At 39.2% G+C, this 18,745-nt stretch overlaps 1 protein-coding gene across 1 annotated transcript in view; it reads left to right on the top strand.

Annotated features, from left to right (window-relative positions):
• LOC145684026 (putative glutamate receptor) overlaps positions 1–18,745 on the top strand; it is a 97,839-nt gene that overhangs the window by 9,341 nt on the left and 69,753 nt on the right. The window contains exons 2-3 of the mRNA XM_081755843.1: positions 1,183–1,327; positions 3,840–4,000. Of these exons, the coding sequence (XP_081611969.1) occupies positions 1,210–1,327; positions 3,840–4,000 (279 nt within the window). The 5' untranslated portion in view covers positions 1,183–1,209. The remainder of the gene's footprint in view (positions 1–1,182; positions 1,328–3,839; positions 4,001–18,745) is intronic.

The raw sequence follows: 18,745 nt of genomic DNA, 5'->3' as shown, positions 1-18,745 counted from the left end.
CCGAGATTCGAGGCTGAAAAAGTGACACCACGATCCATGCTTCTTGGGTATGGCACTACTCCAAACGCGCCCGCATGTGTATGGTGTTGATGGTAACCTCCAGTCGGTGATTCAGTAGTCCGGCTGCTGCTAGACTCCGACTAATGATGCGGGATGCCACGGGGTATTGTAATGTGTTCATTACTTGTGGCCCAATGGCAGGCGCAGATGTGAAGGGATTACGATGTTCTTAGGGCACAATACGCCAATTCTGTCTTGGTGTGGTCAAACACAATCGGAGCCATGACGACTTGTGTGGTTCCCCATGCTCCCACTCAGTTCAACATTGGGCTACGGTCATATCCAAATACAATACATGCCTAAATATTACACGATTCGATCAGCCAAGCACATCCAGGTCTACAATGAGACTTCTTTCAAAACACATCCAGTGTTGGTAACGATGTTATACACGAACACGCGCTATTCTCCGTTGTCTTTTACAGTGCTTAATAACCATCTGACACTGTGCAGTCCGCTTATATACCTATCAAGCCTGGTAACGCAATCTCGTGGGGACCACCGTAATGCATTCTGGTGGCCATTCTAGCCACCACAGATCATTACAACCCTATGTATACGACGAAATCACGCCAACATTGAACAATTTCTTCCAGATGTTTAACTTTTTGTTTCTCAGTGTAATTATTATCATTATGAGAATTAATGGAGAAGTGAAAATTCAATGATGCATTTGAAATCGCAGAAGTCAGATAAAAAGCACATATGGCCAACAAGCTGAAATGTGGGTGGCGTGAAATATGCAGGGTTTATGAAGGTAGCGTTGGGTAAACACGATTGGGAACCTCTAGTTTAAGTGAAGTAAAGATTACGATCATTTTTCAGATTTTACATTCTAAGAAAGAGAATACTGACAAAATATAATGGAACTCCATTACTGTATCTAAAAACCCTAGGAAAACCTCACATATATATGTTAAACACGAATGCTTCCTCATAAAATAATGCTAGCTAGGCTACTGCGGGAATCAAACTCGAGATCTTGTACAAGAACAGTGCTCTCGTTAGTCATTTGATAAGTGGGGAAGACAATATGAATTTTGGGACTATACCTTTCTGTTTCTCTAATATATTTGAATTTGTATAGTGTGTACAAATAATTGAAATTAATTTTATTTTCAGTGTTTTTAACTGGAGAACTAAACTGAAATGTACTGCAACTTTTCCTGGTGGAGGTTTCCAATCTTACAGCTCTTTTTGGTTCTAAAGCAAACGGGAGACAATGATAAACTCTCTCTCGTGATATGGGACACTACAAAGTGTAGAGGTGAGTAAATACAGGTTGCCCAAACATGATAAAAAATACTAAATTTTAAAATAAATTTACTAATTTATTAGACTGCAGAAGGTCATCTCATCTTTAGAGTAATGAATTGGAGGCATCCTTCCATGGGTTTGAGCTATACCAGCACCATATAGTGCACGTCACATGTAAAACAGGCAGTTATCTACAAGCTAGGAGAGAGTAGGAGTCTTTGCAATGATCACATCTCCATAGATGCATCCATTTGGGGGCAGGGGACGCATAACAGCACTTTCTGACGAAGGGTGTAGCTATAGCTAAATTAGAAATCAGGGTAAGTTCAAAGATTTTACTGTCTGATAAGGAGATTTATTCGGTGATTCATCGTAATGTCGATGCACCCTCGAAGGATATAATGCGTGATCAAAAGCCGCAGAAGAACGCACTCGAGACGGTATTGTAAAAGGATCCACCACTACAACATGAAATAGCAGCATGTGTCCGACGGTAACCAGAAACCGTTAAGCGACGCACAAATGCCAGGTCCATGCTCTAACACCAACTAATACCGCCCAACAAAGAGTAGCATGAAAACATTTGTATGAATGATATGGTACGAACGGCACGAACAAAGCGGGTGAGAAATTACGTTATCTGATCAGCCTAAATGAAGCGTGGGTCTATTTGACCAGGTCAAAATAGGTGCGTGTGGTTTACTTCCGTGCTGCTATGGATGGAAAGAAAAGCTTCCTCAAAGGATTTATGATATTGGAGAGTTTTTGTATCTACGGGGAGCTTCCTGTGCATAGAGTGACATTTTATAAAAAGTAAATGGTGCTTACTATTTAAGGACATCTTAGATCCCATATATCGCCAACATGCCCCTGCTTTGTATGGCAATGAGACCGTCCACATCCAGCAAGACAAGGCCAGCACTCACACCGCCAAAACAACATAGCTTGCATGGCACGTATAGAATAGGAGACAAGTATCAAGGCAATCCCAAATTGATACATCCCTGTTGAATCGCTAGATGCATTACCCATACACTTATGTGACTTTGCCGTATTTAAAACAAAACATCAAAAAAGCCGAATAATAGCACTTGCGGGACTCAGGAAAGTATGGGAAAACGAATGGGCTAAAGTGGATTAAGCTGTGATAAATAGAAGACTCTTTCATTGTAAGTTCGATTTCGTACAACTCTTTTATCAGCTGAACTAACACAATCAATGGTCGAAAAGGGGTTTTACACCCTTGGGCAGTCGGGTGCAATTCACTATCATAAATATGAAATGACATTCTGTATGTGTTATTTTATCTTAGTTTTGGTGTTGAATATAAGAATTGTGGTTAAATGTGGAATGAAATATGTAATATGTCTGTGATCTAGTTCTCTTGGAGCGCGCTATCAGCACAGACAGTAGGTCCAACAGTGGGACACGGCAGGCTAGTTAATTACCAACATTAGTCTTATGTAGGAATTGACCGCTTTGTCAACCATTTGCCAACGTAGCCCCAAGAAAGAAGTTAAGGTTTGATTAGGAGTGCGAAGTTGAAACTGTTAGATAATATGACGTCAAATTGTTGGCTGATCAACAACACTTTAAACTAATTATGACAACATACTTTATTTAAACTTAATTTGTCCTTCTACCAATTTCCAACCGTGTCCCGACCATAATCCTACGTAGGGCCAACAAAGTGTACCCTTAGGGTGATTGATTGAAGTTCAACGTGCTTTTTCGCCACTAAGACTATATGGGCCTTATGCAGAGTCGTTTTGAAGCATGATTAGTGCCATACTAAAGAGTTCTACTAACATATGTTTCCTGCAGTAGCCATGAATTTAGTATGACACTAATCACATTTCAAAAACGACTCTGCATACGGCGGTATGAGATTAAATCAATTGCTTAAACTGAAATCGGAACCACTAATCTTAGGTTTGTAAAAGCCGCGGTATCTGTAAGGCGTGTACTTACTAACTGGACGACCCAAATTCGATTTCTGGTGGCGACGGGACACTCTTCTTTCTCTCCTCTCGTTACAATTTACATTAAATCCTCACCCATCCTCTGTAAAATGGGAATAACTGAGGAATCCTGAGTGGTAAAGGTGGCGAGCATTGCGAGCATGTTGCTACATCATCTATATGTGCCAAAGGAAATACTCTGCTAGAGTATGGTGCTACATCACCTTTATGTGCCGAAGTCTTAAACTGTGCTAGAGAATAGCGAGAATGGTGCTACATCATCTATATGTACCAAAGCTTGATAAACTCTGCTAGAGCATGATGCTACTACATCACCTGTACGTGAAAAAGCCTAATAAAATTAACGCGCTGACAGTGTACTGTATAATGCCGTCCACATGTATGGCAGAAGATGTCAGATGGGAGGCGATTGCATTAAAAGAATGTAACCGATGTTCTTCTGTGCACAAAATCGAGGTATGAATTATAACAATGTTGTCACTACTTTTTAACCAGTCATTGTAATAATAGAATTGTAATAGTAATTGTGATCTATTTTAGAATGGGAGAGAAGAAGCTACCTCCAGAAGCTTGTATTTTCTTTATCATCGTATTGGATAAACGTCAAAGTTATTAAAAGTACTAATGATACACATCATACATCAACAAATAATACAAACGTTGTCCTTGGAGATTTTCGTCCACTTTTAGGGACAATCAAGGTAAGTTACTAGTATCAGTATTACATAGGTCTTTGTGTCATTCTCTATGCTTGGGTGGAAATTTGTCACGGAGAAAGAGCTGAATTTACCCCATCTTAATATATGTGAGAGGAATAAGTTTTGCATTTCTTTTTAATATTTGAGTATTTTATATACTTCACACATGGTAACGTTATATTTTACATTTCAGTTTGTTACATTTATAGCCCACAGTTCGAATCACAAAAATTGGTAAATACGATTAAACACCTTAATGGTTCTGACTTTTATTCTTCTTATTTTATGTATATTTATTATGTTGCCATAGCAACAACAGACAAATACCTATCTTCTTTTCAACAACTAACTGACATTACCTCATTATCTTTATAAAATCCAAGGATCTTATAAAATAGAGGATCTGCCCTTATAACAAAATCTTGAAGCCATACGTCACAGTTTCGCTACCCCTACTCTGCCCACTCCGCCCAATAGGATCGCAATGTTTTGAGCCAACAATCATAGCGGAAACGAAAGCAGCCAATGAGACGATGGCGGAAACAAGAGTAGCCAATCAGACGTGCCGATACTTGGTTGTTTTTTGGCTTCATTGATTTAATAGGATGAAGATACATATGGGCAGATCCTCTATTTTATAAGATCCTTGATAAAATCAACATATATTCTACATTTTCTTCTTATTATTATTAACAAATTGTGCACTTTTAAGCGCCGTTACCCAAAATAACTACAAGAAAATGGGAGTAATTTATACATTAGATATATACAATCTCGTTGTAAAATAAACAAATTAATGACAATGATTTAGGTAAAAATGATGACGTGCGAATACATTATAAAGATATGCTTAATAATATAACTTTTAATGTTATTGTTATTACTAGTTGTTCCCGTCAGGGCTTGGACATGTGATTAATTAAAAGTCTAATTGTCTACAACTTTTTCTGCGATTACGAAAATATTAATGTTGCGGTCGCGGTGCCCCAACGGCAAAGCGTTCACTGCTGGTGCATGGAGTCCTTGGTTCGATCCCAGCTCGCGCCAAGTGAGCTTTGTGGTGGATAAATACCGTCTGTGTGAGTTTTCCCGAGGTTCTCCCGTTTTCTTCCACTTTCTTCATTTCACCATTTCATTCATTTCTCCTCATCGCCGTCTCCTTTCGTCTAGCCGGCGTAACCATGGGACGTAAAACTTAAAGATTTCATTTCCATTTTTTTTTCAAGTTGCGACCTGTTAATGGTGGTGTTCTTCATGTGATTTAGCGGTAAAAGTTGTTAATTATTGCGCTGTTCTAGAGGGAAATTGTAACAACTGTCTCCATACATTTTATACTGTGCTGCTAATATTGCTTACTTAAATTATTTTGTGCTTGACATTGGATAAATACAAACTTATGCATTTTATATAAGTAATTATAAAATGATTTACGTTTAGTACAGCGCTTGCCTTAATCATAAACAGGAAAGTGCTTTCATGTTCAGTATCATCTTTAACCATTCTTTAATAAAGGCAGGCAGCGAACGTAGCAGAGCGGCAGTTGTTAACTTTTAGGAATTACCGTTACTCACAGACTGAGATGATTTTGTATTAAAATTAGATAATTATTTAAAATATCACCAACATGAATTTGGGTACTTAACTTTTACCTTCTTTATGTACTTCTGTGTATGTCATTCGACTGGGTAAAACCTTTGTCAGGTTTTGATAAAGGTATTACTGATGCTCTCATTGAAACCAATAGGTCTACTTTTTGAGTTAAATAACACTAAACAAACGTTTATACTTACATTATGTTTGTAGTTTTACATATGACTTCTTAGTTTTGCCATATTATTGGGTTGATTCATTAATTCGTATCGTTTGGAACCCATAGATTTCTTTACCCGCATTAATACATTTCTTGTTTTGATGGTTGAACTGATCAGACAATGGATCACTGATATACTTAGCAGTATTGTTCAAATTCCGTTCCCAACGTTCTGGTAGTTGTTGGATGTTTTTACGAAAAATAATAGTAATAATAATAAACACTCTCTAGCATGAAGCATAGTTGTCACTAAAATTTTGCGGCTGCTCACTGTTTTGGAAGGATGAGCCATATAGCCCATTCGACAGGAACCGAGAAGATGATCATTTGTAGAAGTCAGATCTTAGAAATACATCGGATAAGGGAGACTCGCATTGAAACTGCTGAATGGCCCCATTTGTCATGTTTGTCACATGTGGTCTAGCATTCTCTATGTGAATGAGGATGCCATGTCATTTGTTCGTTTTTTAATTTTTTTTTTATACACGTGCCACAGGAACAGGTAAAAGTGATCACAGTATGCAGTAGCAGTTATATTACCATTACGGGATTGGAGTTCACTGTGGATAACCCCTTCTATAACCCAACAGACACCCAACATGGTCTTCTTTAGATACAAATCCCGTTTGTGACATGGTGTTGTCTTCTTTTTTGGACTGATCCTTTTCCTTTCTGTGCTTGAACTCCGTTACAGGCATCATTTGTCATATTTGGTAACAATGCGTAAGAAAGAGGCTAATATTGAGTTGAGTTCATTTTGAGTTTAACGTCCCTTTCAGCGGCGAGGCTATATAAGATGGAACCTACTAACTAACATGGAATCCGAACCACATGAGCTCCCGCTGGGAATTGAACTCGGGTTTCTCACGAAAAAAAAAAACGCGTACGCTAACAGCTTATCCACGAAGGAGCTCAAATACTAATATTGATGACAGGATTCACATTGGCGGATAAGCAAAGAACCATATATGCCAACATAGTTTTTCAAACCTTCCCATACGTTGAAGGTGTTGCACAACAGTTGCCTGTCCGCTGTCCATCTCGGTGGGTAATTCCCAGGTGCTTTGGCGTGGATTACGGGGAATCACGTAATTCAAATGATTATTATCAAGGTTGGATGGGCGACCAGAACGTGGGACATTGCTGAGGTCAAAATTTCCACTTCGGAACCTGTCAAATCATTTTCAGGTGGTCTTTTCAGCCAATAGTGTCCTCTTCATACACTGTACACATTTGTCTGGATGCATCTGTGACACTAATACGTTTGTTGAACTCGTACGGAAGAACGTGTCGGAAATAACCCTTCTTTCCAACTTGACAGTCCATGCTTTAGGCCCTGAAAAAAAATGAAAACTGATTGTTCCAATTAAAACCACACGCATTACCGATAACATAGCTACAATTTGGTATATTCCACTGTCATCATCACTGATGTCTGACAAAAATATTCTGAAAATGAACAGCACGAATTAATGGATCAACCTAATTGTAGGATAATGTAACTATAATCTTCAATATGGTGATACTACAGTATTATTAAGATCACGCTAATGGAACATGTGGGGGCGCGGTGGCTCAGTGATGTGAGCCGTGGTATCTCTTGTAGAGCGTCCCTCTGGTGCTTGGGGTCCTTGGTTCGATCCCAGTTCGCGTCGCGTGGACTTTGTGGTGGCCAAACACCGTGTTCGTGGGTTTTCTCGGGGTTCTCCCGTTTCCTTCCACTTTCTTCTTTCCACCATTTTCATTTATTTCTTAGCATCAGCATCCCCTTTGTTATCCCGGCTGGTCTAGTGGCTAGCAGGTGCGCCTTTGGTGTACGGGGTCCCGGGTTCGATTTCCGGTGAGAGAGCCTTTGTGATTTTAACTGTCCTCGATGTTTCTGTGTTTGTGTCCCTGCAGTTCTAGGTGATTGGAATAGCAAGTTAAACGTGTAAAGCAAATAAAAACTAGTAATAAGTAGTTCAAGTAAGTTACTGAGACACGTTTAGTGATTCAGTTAACTTTTTTTTTTTTAAAAAAAAAGTGGTAGAGCGTTCACCTCCGGTGCTTGAGGTTCTTGGTTCGACCCCAGTTCGCGTCGTGTGGACTTTGTGGTGGACAAACACCGTGCTCGTGGGTTTTCTCAGGATTCTCCCGTTTCCTCCCACTTTCTTCATTCCACCATTTCATTCATTACTCATAATCACCGTCTCTTTTAGCCTAACCGGCATAACTGTGGGACTTAAAACTGAAAGATTTCATTTCATTTCATTTCATTTTTGTTAATGGAATATATATATATAACACTTGGTGTAACAGCTCTTTATAGACCAGAGCCACTCGAACACCATCTGTTTGCGACCGGCTGAACTACGTCCAATCTAGCGATGAACATGTGGCCAGCAAGCTGCGTCGCCCTGTCTCTAACAGGTGTATCAGAAGCTTTTTAGATCTAGTGGTCAGTACGTCTTTTATTCACGTGACTCACCAGTGGCCAGTAGGCTGCGTCGCCCTGTCTCTAACAGGTTGTATCAGAAGCTTTTTAGATCTAGTGGTCAGTACGTCTTTTATTCACGTGACTCACCAGTGGCCAGTAGGCTGCGTCGCCCTGTCTCTAACAGGTTGTATCAGAAGCTTTTTAGATCTAGTGGTCAGTACGTCTTTTATTCACGTGACTCACCAGTGGCCAGTAGGCTGCGTCGCCCTGTCTCTAACAGGGTGTATCAGAAGCTTTTTAGATCTAGTGGTCAGTACGTCTTTTATTCACGTGACTCACCAGTGGCCAGTAGGCTGCGTCGCCCTGTCTCTAACAGGGTGTATCAGAAGCTTTTTAGATCTAGTGGTCAGTACGTCTTTTATTCACGTGACTCACCAGTGGCCAGTAAGCTGCGTCGCCCTGTCTCTAACAGGTTGTATCAGAAGCTTTTTAGATCTAGTGGTCAGTACGTCTTTTATTCACGTGACTCACCAGTGGCCAGTAGGATGCGTCGCCCTGTCTCTAACAGGTTGTATCAGAAGCTTTTTAGATCTAGTGGTCAGTACGTCTTTTATTCACGTGACTCACCAGTGGCCAGTAGGCTGCGTCGCCCTGTCTCCAACAGGTTGTATCAGAAGCTTTTTAGATCTAGTGGTCAGTACGTCTTTTAGTCACGTGACTCACCAGTGGCCAGTAGGCTGCGTCGCCCTGTTTCTAACAGGTTGTATCAGAAGCTTTTTAGATATAGTGGTCAGTACGTCTTTTATTCACGTGACTCACCAGTGGCCAGTAGGCTGCGTCGCCCTGTTTCTAACAGGTTGTATCAGAAGCTTTTTAGATCTAGTGGTCAGTACGTCTTTTAGTCACGTGACTCACCAGTGGCCAGTAGGCTGCGTCGCCCTGTTTCTAACAGGTTGTATCAGAAGCTTTTTAGATCTAGTGGTCAGTACGTCTTTTATTCACGTGACTCACCAGTGGCCAGCAGGCTGCGTCACCCTGTCTCTAACAGGTTGTATCAGGAGCTTTTCAGATCTAGTGGTCAGTACGTCTTTTATTCACGTGACTCACCAGTGGCCAGTAGGTTGCGTCACCCTGTCTCTAACAGGTTGTATCAGGAGCTTTTTAGATCTAATGGTAAGTACGTCTTTTATTCATGTGACTCACCAGTATGTCTCACGACGCTCATTGGACGCCAAAAATTGGGAAGCACAGATCGTGAATCGAACCCAGAACGACGCGGATGTGAGTCCAACTCTCTAACCACTACAGTCTCTCCTAATGGGCCGTATAGGATTATAATGTTGGTCCGTCTGCCCGTTTCTCAGCGTGACAACTCTTGGAGTGAATTTTCAATTATTTCTTTTTTTTTTTTTGGGGGGGGGGAGGTAAAGATAGCTAATGCAATTATCAGTTCGAGTTCCTCAACTCAGTCAATTCGTTAACACTTTTCTGGATAACAGTAACAGTAACGGTTGCTATCTATATATGCCATACATGGAAATATGATCTGAGATTAGAATTTCTTTGAAGTTCTTTATATTTATTTGAAGTGAACAGGCTTTTTTGGTTAATTCACGAAATGTATGAGTAGGTAGGTAAACGAAGGCTGAATATTGTTGCCTTTTGGCATCGATTTAACTTCAAATATACATTATTTATTTAAACATCATAAGTTTAAAAATGAAGTTAAAACCTCATAAACCCGGAGTATGAGAGACTATATATAAAACTATCCACTTCAACTACCAGCTGTAGATTCATTTATACATGTAAGTTTCGAGTGACTCTCTATGCCGTCGTTGCCAGTAGGGATGAAACCACGGGGAGACCACGCGACTGGACCACCTTCCCAAAATTTTGCAACTCAACTAACATTTGTAGAATTTCTTAACAGAACTATACTTATCTAACAGAGAAACGATTGATATAGTCTGAATATTTGATCTTAAGCCTCATCTGGACTCTTATAAAAATAATCTAGTTCAATTTTTTTTTTCTAAAAATATACGTGACACTAATTAACAATTACTTATCGTATTTTCGAGTGGAGAATAATACCCATTCAATGTACATAGATGTATTGGAAGCCCCCTGAAAAATACTTTGGTCTCTTCCCAGCAAACATTTGTAGGTGCAGGCCTAATTGCTAGAATTTATTTCTTCTTCAGAAGTGTCAACGAAGTATTGATTTTGCAATTCATGATTTATTGTTTTTTTTCGTCTTAAGATGTTTCTTCTCTGTCTTTTGTATTATTGATTATTACATTGATTTCGTCGTAATGGCCGTTATTAATTATTCCTTTGTGAGTATAATACTAGTATTGACAATGAAAGACAAATGTAAACAGACTTATTGACATACTAAATATATATTGTAATTGAAGTAAGTATTCTGAAGTTCACCACGACAGAAGACAAAAACTTTTTTCTTTTTTGTTCTTCGTTGTGGCGGAGGTTCCAGGTTCAGTTTTCGGCAAGAGATCATATGGTTTGGATTGAACGTTGAGCTGCAAGTCTATGTCTCAAAAATTGAGCTAAACTCTCAAATAACCACTCGTCATTTTCATGTACTTCATATATTTTTTAAATATCTTCTGCTTGCTCTCTAGCTCTGAAGATGGCTGCTAACTCTTGCCAGAGCATATGAATGACCGAGAAAAACCTGTAAGGAAATTAAGAATCGTTCCGAAATGGTTGCAGAATTACATGTATTGTATAAATATGGTACTAACTATAAATATCTGTTACCGAATTTTTAGTTCAGAAAAAAAAAAAGTCAATTAGCCGCTTGCTGTTATATAAGCCCGCACATCAAACATGCAATGCGGTTTGCATAGATGTCAGACGTTCTTGAAACGTGCATGCTTTGCATACATATTCTTCCCTTTGTAAATCTTCCTCGAGTCGAAAATTAAAAAAGAAAGTTGACAATTCTCGAAGAGCATTGACAGAAAGAATGTGAAAAGAATATTTTGTTTTCCATACCAACTGCGTCATTAGTTATTGACTCAATAATGGCGCAATAATTGTTGAGTCAATAACTTTATGACGCATAATTATTGAATCAATAACCGGTGTTAAACAGAGTGACAAGTTAGCCAAGTGGATAAGATAGGATGACTTCGTTAGGAAGTCGGGTAGAGTGACGGCAAGAATTTACCAGCAGCCAAACTCGGAGCTCCGGGTCCTAGCGGATAGAAGACCTTCTATTCGCAATGTCTGGGTCCTAAAATATTGCGGACTCCAGTGGCGTATTTAAGGGGAGGCTTCCGGGCTTAAGCCCCCCTCCAGATACTTTATTTACTATTTTAAACTAATTGAAATATCTTGCAGAATTGTCACATTTTTAGGAATAAAGTTAGTAAAGACCCCCCCATCCTGAAACAAAATCGTTAATACACCATTGGTGGGGTCCATTTAGATAGTACGACCTTGAGGGATCCAAGAGCAGGGAGAATGTCCAATTGGCTCAATCGTGCCTAGGTGATTGCGTCCTCCCATCACATGCACGACATCCAAGAGTGACTCCTTGGGCGCAAGGTACCGATAGATCCCAAAACAGCAGTTTACAAAGGGCTCGGAAAGATTTGCCCTTGAAACAAATGTAGGTGACCAGTGGAAAACCTAATGGGCGCAAAATTTGCCCCAGACTCTTAAGGTTAAAGGTTGGGCATGCGTAGTATGCGTAGTAACCCAAAAATTTCCTGAGAAGGAACGGAATAGTTGTTACCATCCGGATTATATATATATATATATATATATATATATATATATATATATATATATAGAGAGAGAGAGAGAGAGAGAGAGAGAATTCAGTAACGAACTTCAGTTCGTTGAAATGGCATCTTACACACTAACATTAGTGGAGATCAACCTGTCTATAAAATTTAAAAACTCTAGGTGAGCTATTTTTATGCGAAAAGCTGATGACACACACATACACATAGAGACGTTAATTCATTAATATTAAAGAAAGAATAGTTTTGCACATCTTCCTGTTTGTTCTTGGAACAGGGACGCTTCGACTTTAAGGTTGGAACAGTTTTTTTTTTTTTTTTTTTTTTTTTAAAGAAGGCAACAACTTCATTAGCCGGAGAGGAAGGGGTAGTAATATGTTCAATAATAATTTTAAAACGAACAAATCTTAGTGGTGGTTGGAGGGGCATGGAGTGTCGCCGATGTGATTTAAGTGCATGGCTAATCAATGCGCTCGTAACGCGTTTTTATAGCCCATGCGTACGCTTGGAATATTCTGACCACGTATTTAAACGTGGATGGCTAATCACAATGCACTACAAACGCGAAAGCAATAAAAACGCGCAGAATACGTCGGCTCAAGCGTATTTGGTGAGTTTCGGAACAATAGACCATCTACTGTTTCGGAATCAGTATAAGATGTCTAAAGGAAGGGAAAAAAAAGAAAGATGTGTTGCCACGCAAGGGGATTTTTTTAAAGCAAGAAACAGCTGCTTGGAAGATGCTTTGTGCATATTATTGGAGCTCTGCTATTACAAAGTATGTGAGTGTATAACAAAAGAAAATTCACAAAAATAGAAGGAAATTCCGAAAAATTAGCTAATGACAGAAAAATCTATGTCACTGAATAGTTATTTCTCGAGGTTCGCATGAGAACAAGGGTGTGGCAGTAAGGTCTGCAAACCCTCACTGGGTCACAGTGTGATTTATAACTCTGGCGAAAATAAAATTACCAATTGGCCATCTAGGTCGCTGCGGGTTGTAACGCATCGGAAATGCATCCAAGATTAGCCATAGTCTTAGCCCTATCTCGACGTTGGAAGCAGTGATTTGGGAAGAGATGAGTTTGAAAAATTTCGTTTTAGGAGTCGTAATGATTTTGTCCAATGATTCCGTTGCAAGAAGCCGGTTACTGCTAACTATTACGAACTATTTCATTAATTAATAGGCTGTACAAAATTACACAGATAAATATGTTCTAATTGTCTAACAATGTTTGTGTACTTTTTAAAAAAATAAGGAACTTCCTCTAATCGTGAAACAAGTTTCCAGCTGATATACTGAGGTGCAATTTAGTCAAGCGTAGTTGGACAAGCTGTTCATAGGTGGCAGCACATACGGCACAGTATTCTTGGATTGTAATACACATCAGCGCCACAATGCGTTTGTTTGAGGAAATTGCAGTCATCTAAGAAAAGTAAATACAAAATGTCCCTGGTGCTTTGGCTACGAAAAGACATGGTACCTCATTCTGCAACAGTTTGCGTCAACGCAACAAAATCTAGATGCGTGTTAGTTTGCGATAATCGGCTTAGCAGTTATAACTGATTTTTGTGTGTGTGTGTGTTTTTTTTTTTTTGTTGCGTTACGGTTCACAAGTTTTGCGAAGACTGACTCGAATGAAACTCATAGTAAGTTGGAGCACATTTGCCTTTATTCAACTGGGTAGTAGGGGCCGCGGTGGCTCAGTGGTAGAGCGTTCACCTCTGGTGTTTGGGGTCCCGGGTTCGATCCCAGCCCCTGCCAAGTGAACTTTGTGGTGAACAAACACCGTGTGCGTGGGTTTTCTCGGGGTTCTCCCGTTTCCTCCCACTTTCTTCATTCCACCATTTCATTCATTACTCATCATCACCGTCTCCTTTAGCCTAACCGGCATAATCGTGGGACGTAAAACTCAAAGATTTCATTTCATTTCAACTGGGTAGTGATCCAATATTTGCAGGCTACGTGATCAGTTTATCGGTTTACCAACTTTAGCTTTCCAAATTCAAGCTGAAGACTTCTTAGCCAACTCTCTAGTTGTCTTATAGAGCTGAGTAACCAAAAATTGTGAATGAGTGCTGTGGCATGAATTGTTTAAGGTATTAACATAAAGATTTAATTGTAAAACATATTGCAAAATATTGGCCGAATATCGCCATAGCACCTACCCCTTGAATGGTCCATCGGCACTTTCCCTTAATTTTCTTTACATTTCATCTCTAAAAGGATAGTTGCTATTAAACCTGTCCAATGCTTATTTCCAAGACGAATTTGTAATGTTAAATTGTTTACATTTAGTACAACTTCGTCAATATCATACCTTCGAACATTCAATATCTCTTTTCTCTGGATCAGAGCCCTGCAAACCCAGGCCCGAAGACGGCCCGGCCCGACCCGAATGGATCTGAATTCTGTGCCCGGCTCGACCCGGCCCGGCCCGAATCTCGAGCCGGGCTCTAACCGGGCCGGGCACATTTCGGGCCGAACCGGGCCGGCCCGACTCGGCCCGAACACTAGGGATGCATTCGAGTCGAGTCGAGTCGAGATTTAAGCCTGTCTCGACTCGTGTCTCGACTCGAAAATATGTTTCTGTCTCGACTCGTGTCTCGACTCGACAGTCTCTGTCTCGACTCGACTCGAATTCGAGTCGAGACAAAATGTACGAGTTAAAATATACGCACACATCAGCCAGACCATCATGACTACCTACCTAATTGTCAGTATGTCGACTTTTGGCATGGATAAAAACGGCGACACGTCTTGGCATACACGCAATGATCCTTGATAGGTCGCTGGAGAGAGCTGGCACCACATGTGCTCACTCAGGTCACCTAATTCCCGTAAATTCCGGGAAGGGGGGCGATGTGCTCTGACGTCACGTTCAATCACATCCCACAAGGGACATCACTCAAATGTCCGGCTCCAATTTCAATGAAACTTTTTTTGCTGATAGAAGGCATGTATGCATCATTACTTGTGATGACAAATTTTTGCCATGGTGCATGTTTTCTATTTTTTTAAATAACTTTTAAGAGTTGTGATGTGGTTATTAGAGATTACTACAGAAGTCCCTTACTACCCTTTGTAAACGGAGCGTTAATGAAGAAAAGTGAAGAAAAACCATGTGGATACATATAAGTCCTGGGGGGAAGTCGTATGGTAGATATGACCTTGATGGCAGCCATCTTGAAATCCACCATTTTGAATTAAGGTCAAGTTTTCAAAATGGGAATAGGGTAATATGATACATAATTTCGGGCTAGAATTTAAGTAGAAAAACAATGGTGAGGTTAGTTTTAAGATACACCCATTTGGGGGAAAGTTACAGGCATATTAATTGTTTTTACTTACTGTGTGCGTAAGTCCCTTCTTACTTTCGTCTCAAGACCTGTAAATCGATCGCAACGGCAGAGCCCGGTTTCGCACTAGTGTTTAGAAATCTTTAAACTCACTTGAGGCAATATTTGTGGATTATTGTATTGTATTTTGCCTTTAATTAAATTTGAACCCACTTCATGATCTTGTGTAAAGTATCACTAATAGAGAATTTCTGTTTTTATGGAGAACGTAAGCATGGCAATTATAAAAGGTGAGTAAGGTGCGTATGTATTTATAAGAAAGTCTTTTGTGGTTCCGCCAACCTATGCTTTAGTTTTTTCTTCAAAATACTCATATCTCATAAATAAAAGAGTTATTATAAATTGTCTTACCACTATTCTTTAATACTTATAAAATTTTATTTATTGTAAAAGCACTGGCGAGATATTTCTTAACGCCCACTAAAATTATGGTGGAGCTCCTTCGTGGCTAACGGTTAGCGTACTTGCCTTTGGCGTGGGAAACCTGGGCTTGATTCCCGGTGGGAGTTCATGTGGTTCGGATTCCACGTTAATCAGTAGGTCCACGTCTCACATAGCCTAGCTGCTGAACGGGACGTTAAACTCAGAATCAATTCAACTCAAAATTATGGTTTTGACTTTATTATGATGTCATTAGTTTAAACGCCCAACTGCCCAGTAATTATAAACATTGACTACATTATAAAACTGTAATTTGTGACGACTAAAATATCAGAAATTAAAGATTATTCTTTGGGTTTTGGAACATTTTGAAAAACGTGAAAAACTGGTACTGCACCGACACAACACACCTTTTGGATTTGTCATAACATGTCTTACATAGCTTTGGTTCGATTCTCAACACGGACTGCAACTACCCGTTAAATTGTGCATCCGAAAGGCACTCTTTGTTAAACCTCGCTTATCACCGCAAATCTTAATAATATATATAACTTCACCGCGAAGCAAATATTGCATTTCTCTCTTTCATCCTAACACAAAACAAAACTAACCACAGCTGTGACACGAAGGAGCTGTTTCGAAAAGAAACAAGCTGTGCTTCATAGAGATGTGTACCAAATGATAGAAGTATAAAGTATTGTTTTCTTTCCTGTTTATTGATATCAGTTGGTGTTCTTAATGAGTTTAATCATTAGTTTAGAAAGAGCATATATGGAATTTGGACATATATTGTACGTATTATCCTGAGAAATTGATGAGACCAGAAAAGTTGTAAGGACAGATGGAATAGGTTTAAGCGCATCTACGTGACTTTATCAAATATTTATTCTCCGTAATGGTACCACGCGAAAAACTTGGTATAGGCCTACTTTTATCTTTGCCTCCCTCTGTTAGCTGTTTCGTATCATATATATCGGATGGTTTTGATATTTCTTCTGATCATTAAAACAACAATGGTACCTGTGTGCGTGCAGAAATGCAAAAGCACAAGGTAACTTCCTATTTGTTTTGGAAACAACAAACCCGTTTCATGTGTGCGAGAGAAATTGAGCACAGCGAGATCGGGTGTTTACTCACGGTCAGTTCGCAGCAGGAGTCCATGGTAAAAGATTTGGCTATCTCGAAAACACTCGCAAAACCTTACAAATACAAAAGACTGCGCTTCAAAGAAAGTTTAGACACAGATGTTTCAATTTTCTTTTAGCATCTTTCTTCAGCAAAAGAGTCGGTTCATTGTATTCGAAAAAGGGAAGGGAGAAAGGGTGAATTTATATTTTATGTGGGGGGTAACGTTGTAAGTAGTATAAACAATACATACCGCTTCCGACTCTGTACTGAAGCACTTCCTTTAGTGGTATATCACTAGATCTATCCTGACCCTCATCCCACCTCAAGTTGTAAAGTAGAAAGGGACAGAAGTATTCAACATGACTGTGCACTTGAGTTTCAGTTCACAATACGAAAACCAGTGAGCAAGTAAACAGTCTTTTGTAGGATCGTGTTTTACTTCTTGAATTTATTTTTGAACATTTCTGTGAATTCAACAACAGAACGCAGTAGAAATACGGACTAGTTTTTACTCCAACCATTACTTTCGCTCCAACCCAGGGATGCCACATTTATGATTTCGTACTAGATTTAGTGATTTTACTATTGAACTAGTGATCTAGTACGTACTTTGGGTAAACAGGCACATTCTAGTAATTTTTTTGCATTTTTTCTGATGCAGACAAATGAGAAGGAAATGGTTCTTAAAATAAAAGGAAGAAGTATATTGCAGTTCAAAACAAATGTAGAAACCTTAAATTATTTTTTCTTTTCCCTCTGACTGAATGAAACCCCTGTTGTGTAACGACCTTAGGTAAACAACGGCTATCTTTGGTCCGCTACCTCCTTTTGTTAGCCGACATGAGATGGGTTACTTTTTCTCTGGAAGAAAGTGAAGAAATAATTATCCAGTACATTTACGTTTTGTCAGGCACACAGGCGCAGTTTGTACTTGTTTCCTAACGAATTTTAGCATCATAACGTAAATGAAACATATGTACCAGAAAATAGAGGCAGTACAAACGGAAATGTTCATCTGTGACACATTTGATGAGAAATATAGTTAGATGTTACGTGCAAGCAATCTAAACATGTCCTATCCTGTAATTCTATTCGTATGTTTATGTAGGTGAGACTGAGAAATCAAGAAACAATAATAACTGGTTTTCTTCCAGGGGAAAAATCTAAATGTGAAGGGGTGTTACACTGGGACTTTAATTACGTCCTTTGTACAAGATTAACAAGTAATAGCAATTTTTTAATTTATTTTAATTCTTGGGGAGAGGAAGATGGAAGCGAACCCTCGTAAGGACCTCTGCAAGGAAACATGAATACTATCCGTCACTGTTTGTTACATTACACAAAATAGTTATATATATATATATATATATATATATATATATATACATATATATATATATATATATATATATATATATATATATATATATACATATATATATATATATATATATATATATATATATATATATATATATATATATATTCATCCTCACGGCATTGTCAAGGCTCTATATTTGTATTTTACATTTAAAGTGGCAACCGGGTGTCTCTGACTGCCGTATTCGGTAGCCCGATCATCACCCCTGTTCTTCGCGCGCAGAGTCATTCGAAGAACTGAAAACGTACTCTGTACACAAACAGATTATGGTTGTGAACTCGGAACGCCTGGTACTTCTGCTTGTCAAGGTCAAAAAGTGGGAGAAAAATTGATGTGCAGAATGTAAAGAGGGTTCAACAGTGATTGATACTTGTAAGAAGCATATTCATTTGTAGTTCGTGCACATTCCGCCTGTAGCGCTACTGTGGCACAACGTATATGGTAACTGTATAACTCTTGTACACCGCTAGTAGGTCTATTCGCGTTAGTGACG

The sequence above is a fragment of the Thermobia domestica genome, chromosome 4, assembly GCF_964235325.1.
Source record: "Thermobia domestica chromosome 4, izTheDome1.hap1.1, whole genome shotgun sequence".
Taxonomy (NCBI): domain Eukaryota; kingdom Metazoa; phylum Arthropoda; class Insecta; order Zygentoma; family Lepismatidae; genus Thermobia; species Thermobia domestica.
Note: the sequence above shows the minus strand (reverse complement) of the source record. Positions and strands in the feature narration are given on the sequence as shown.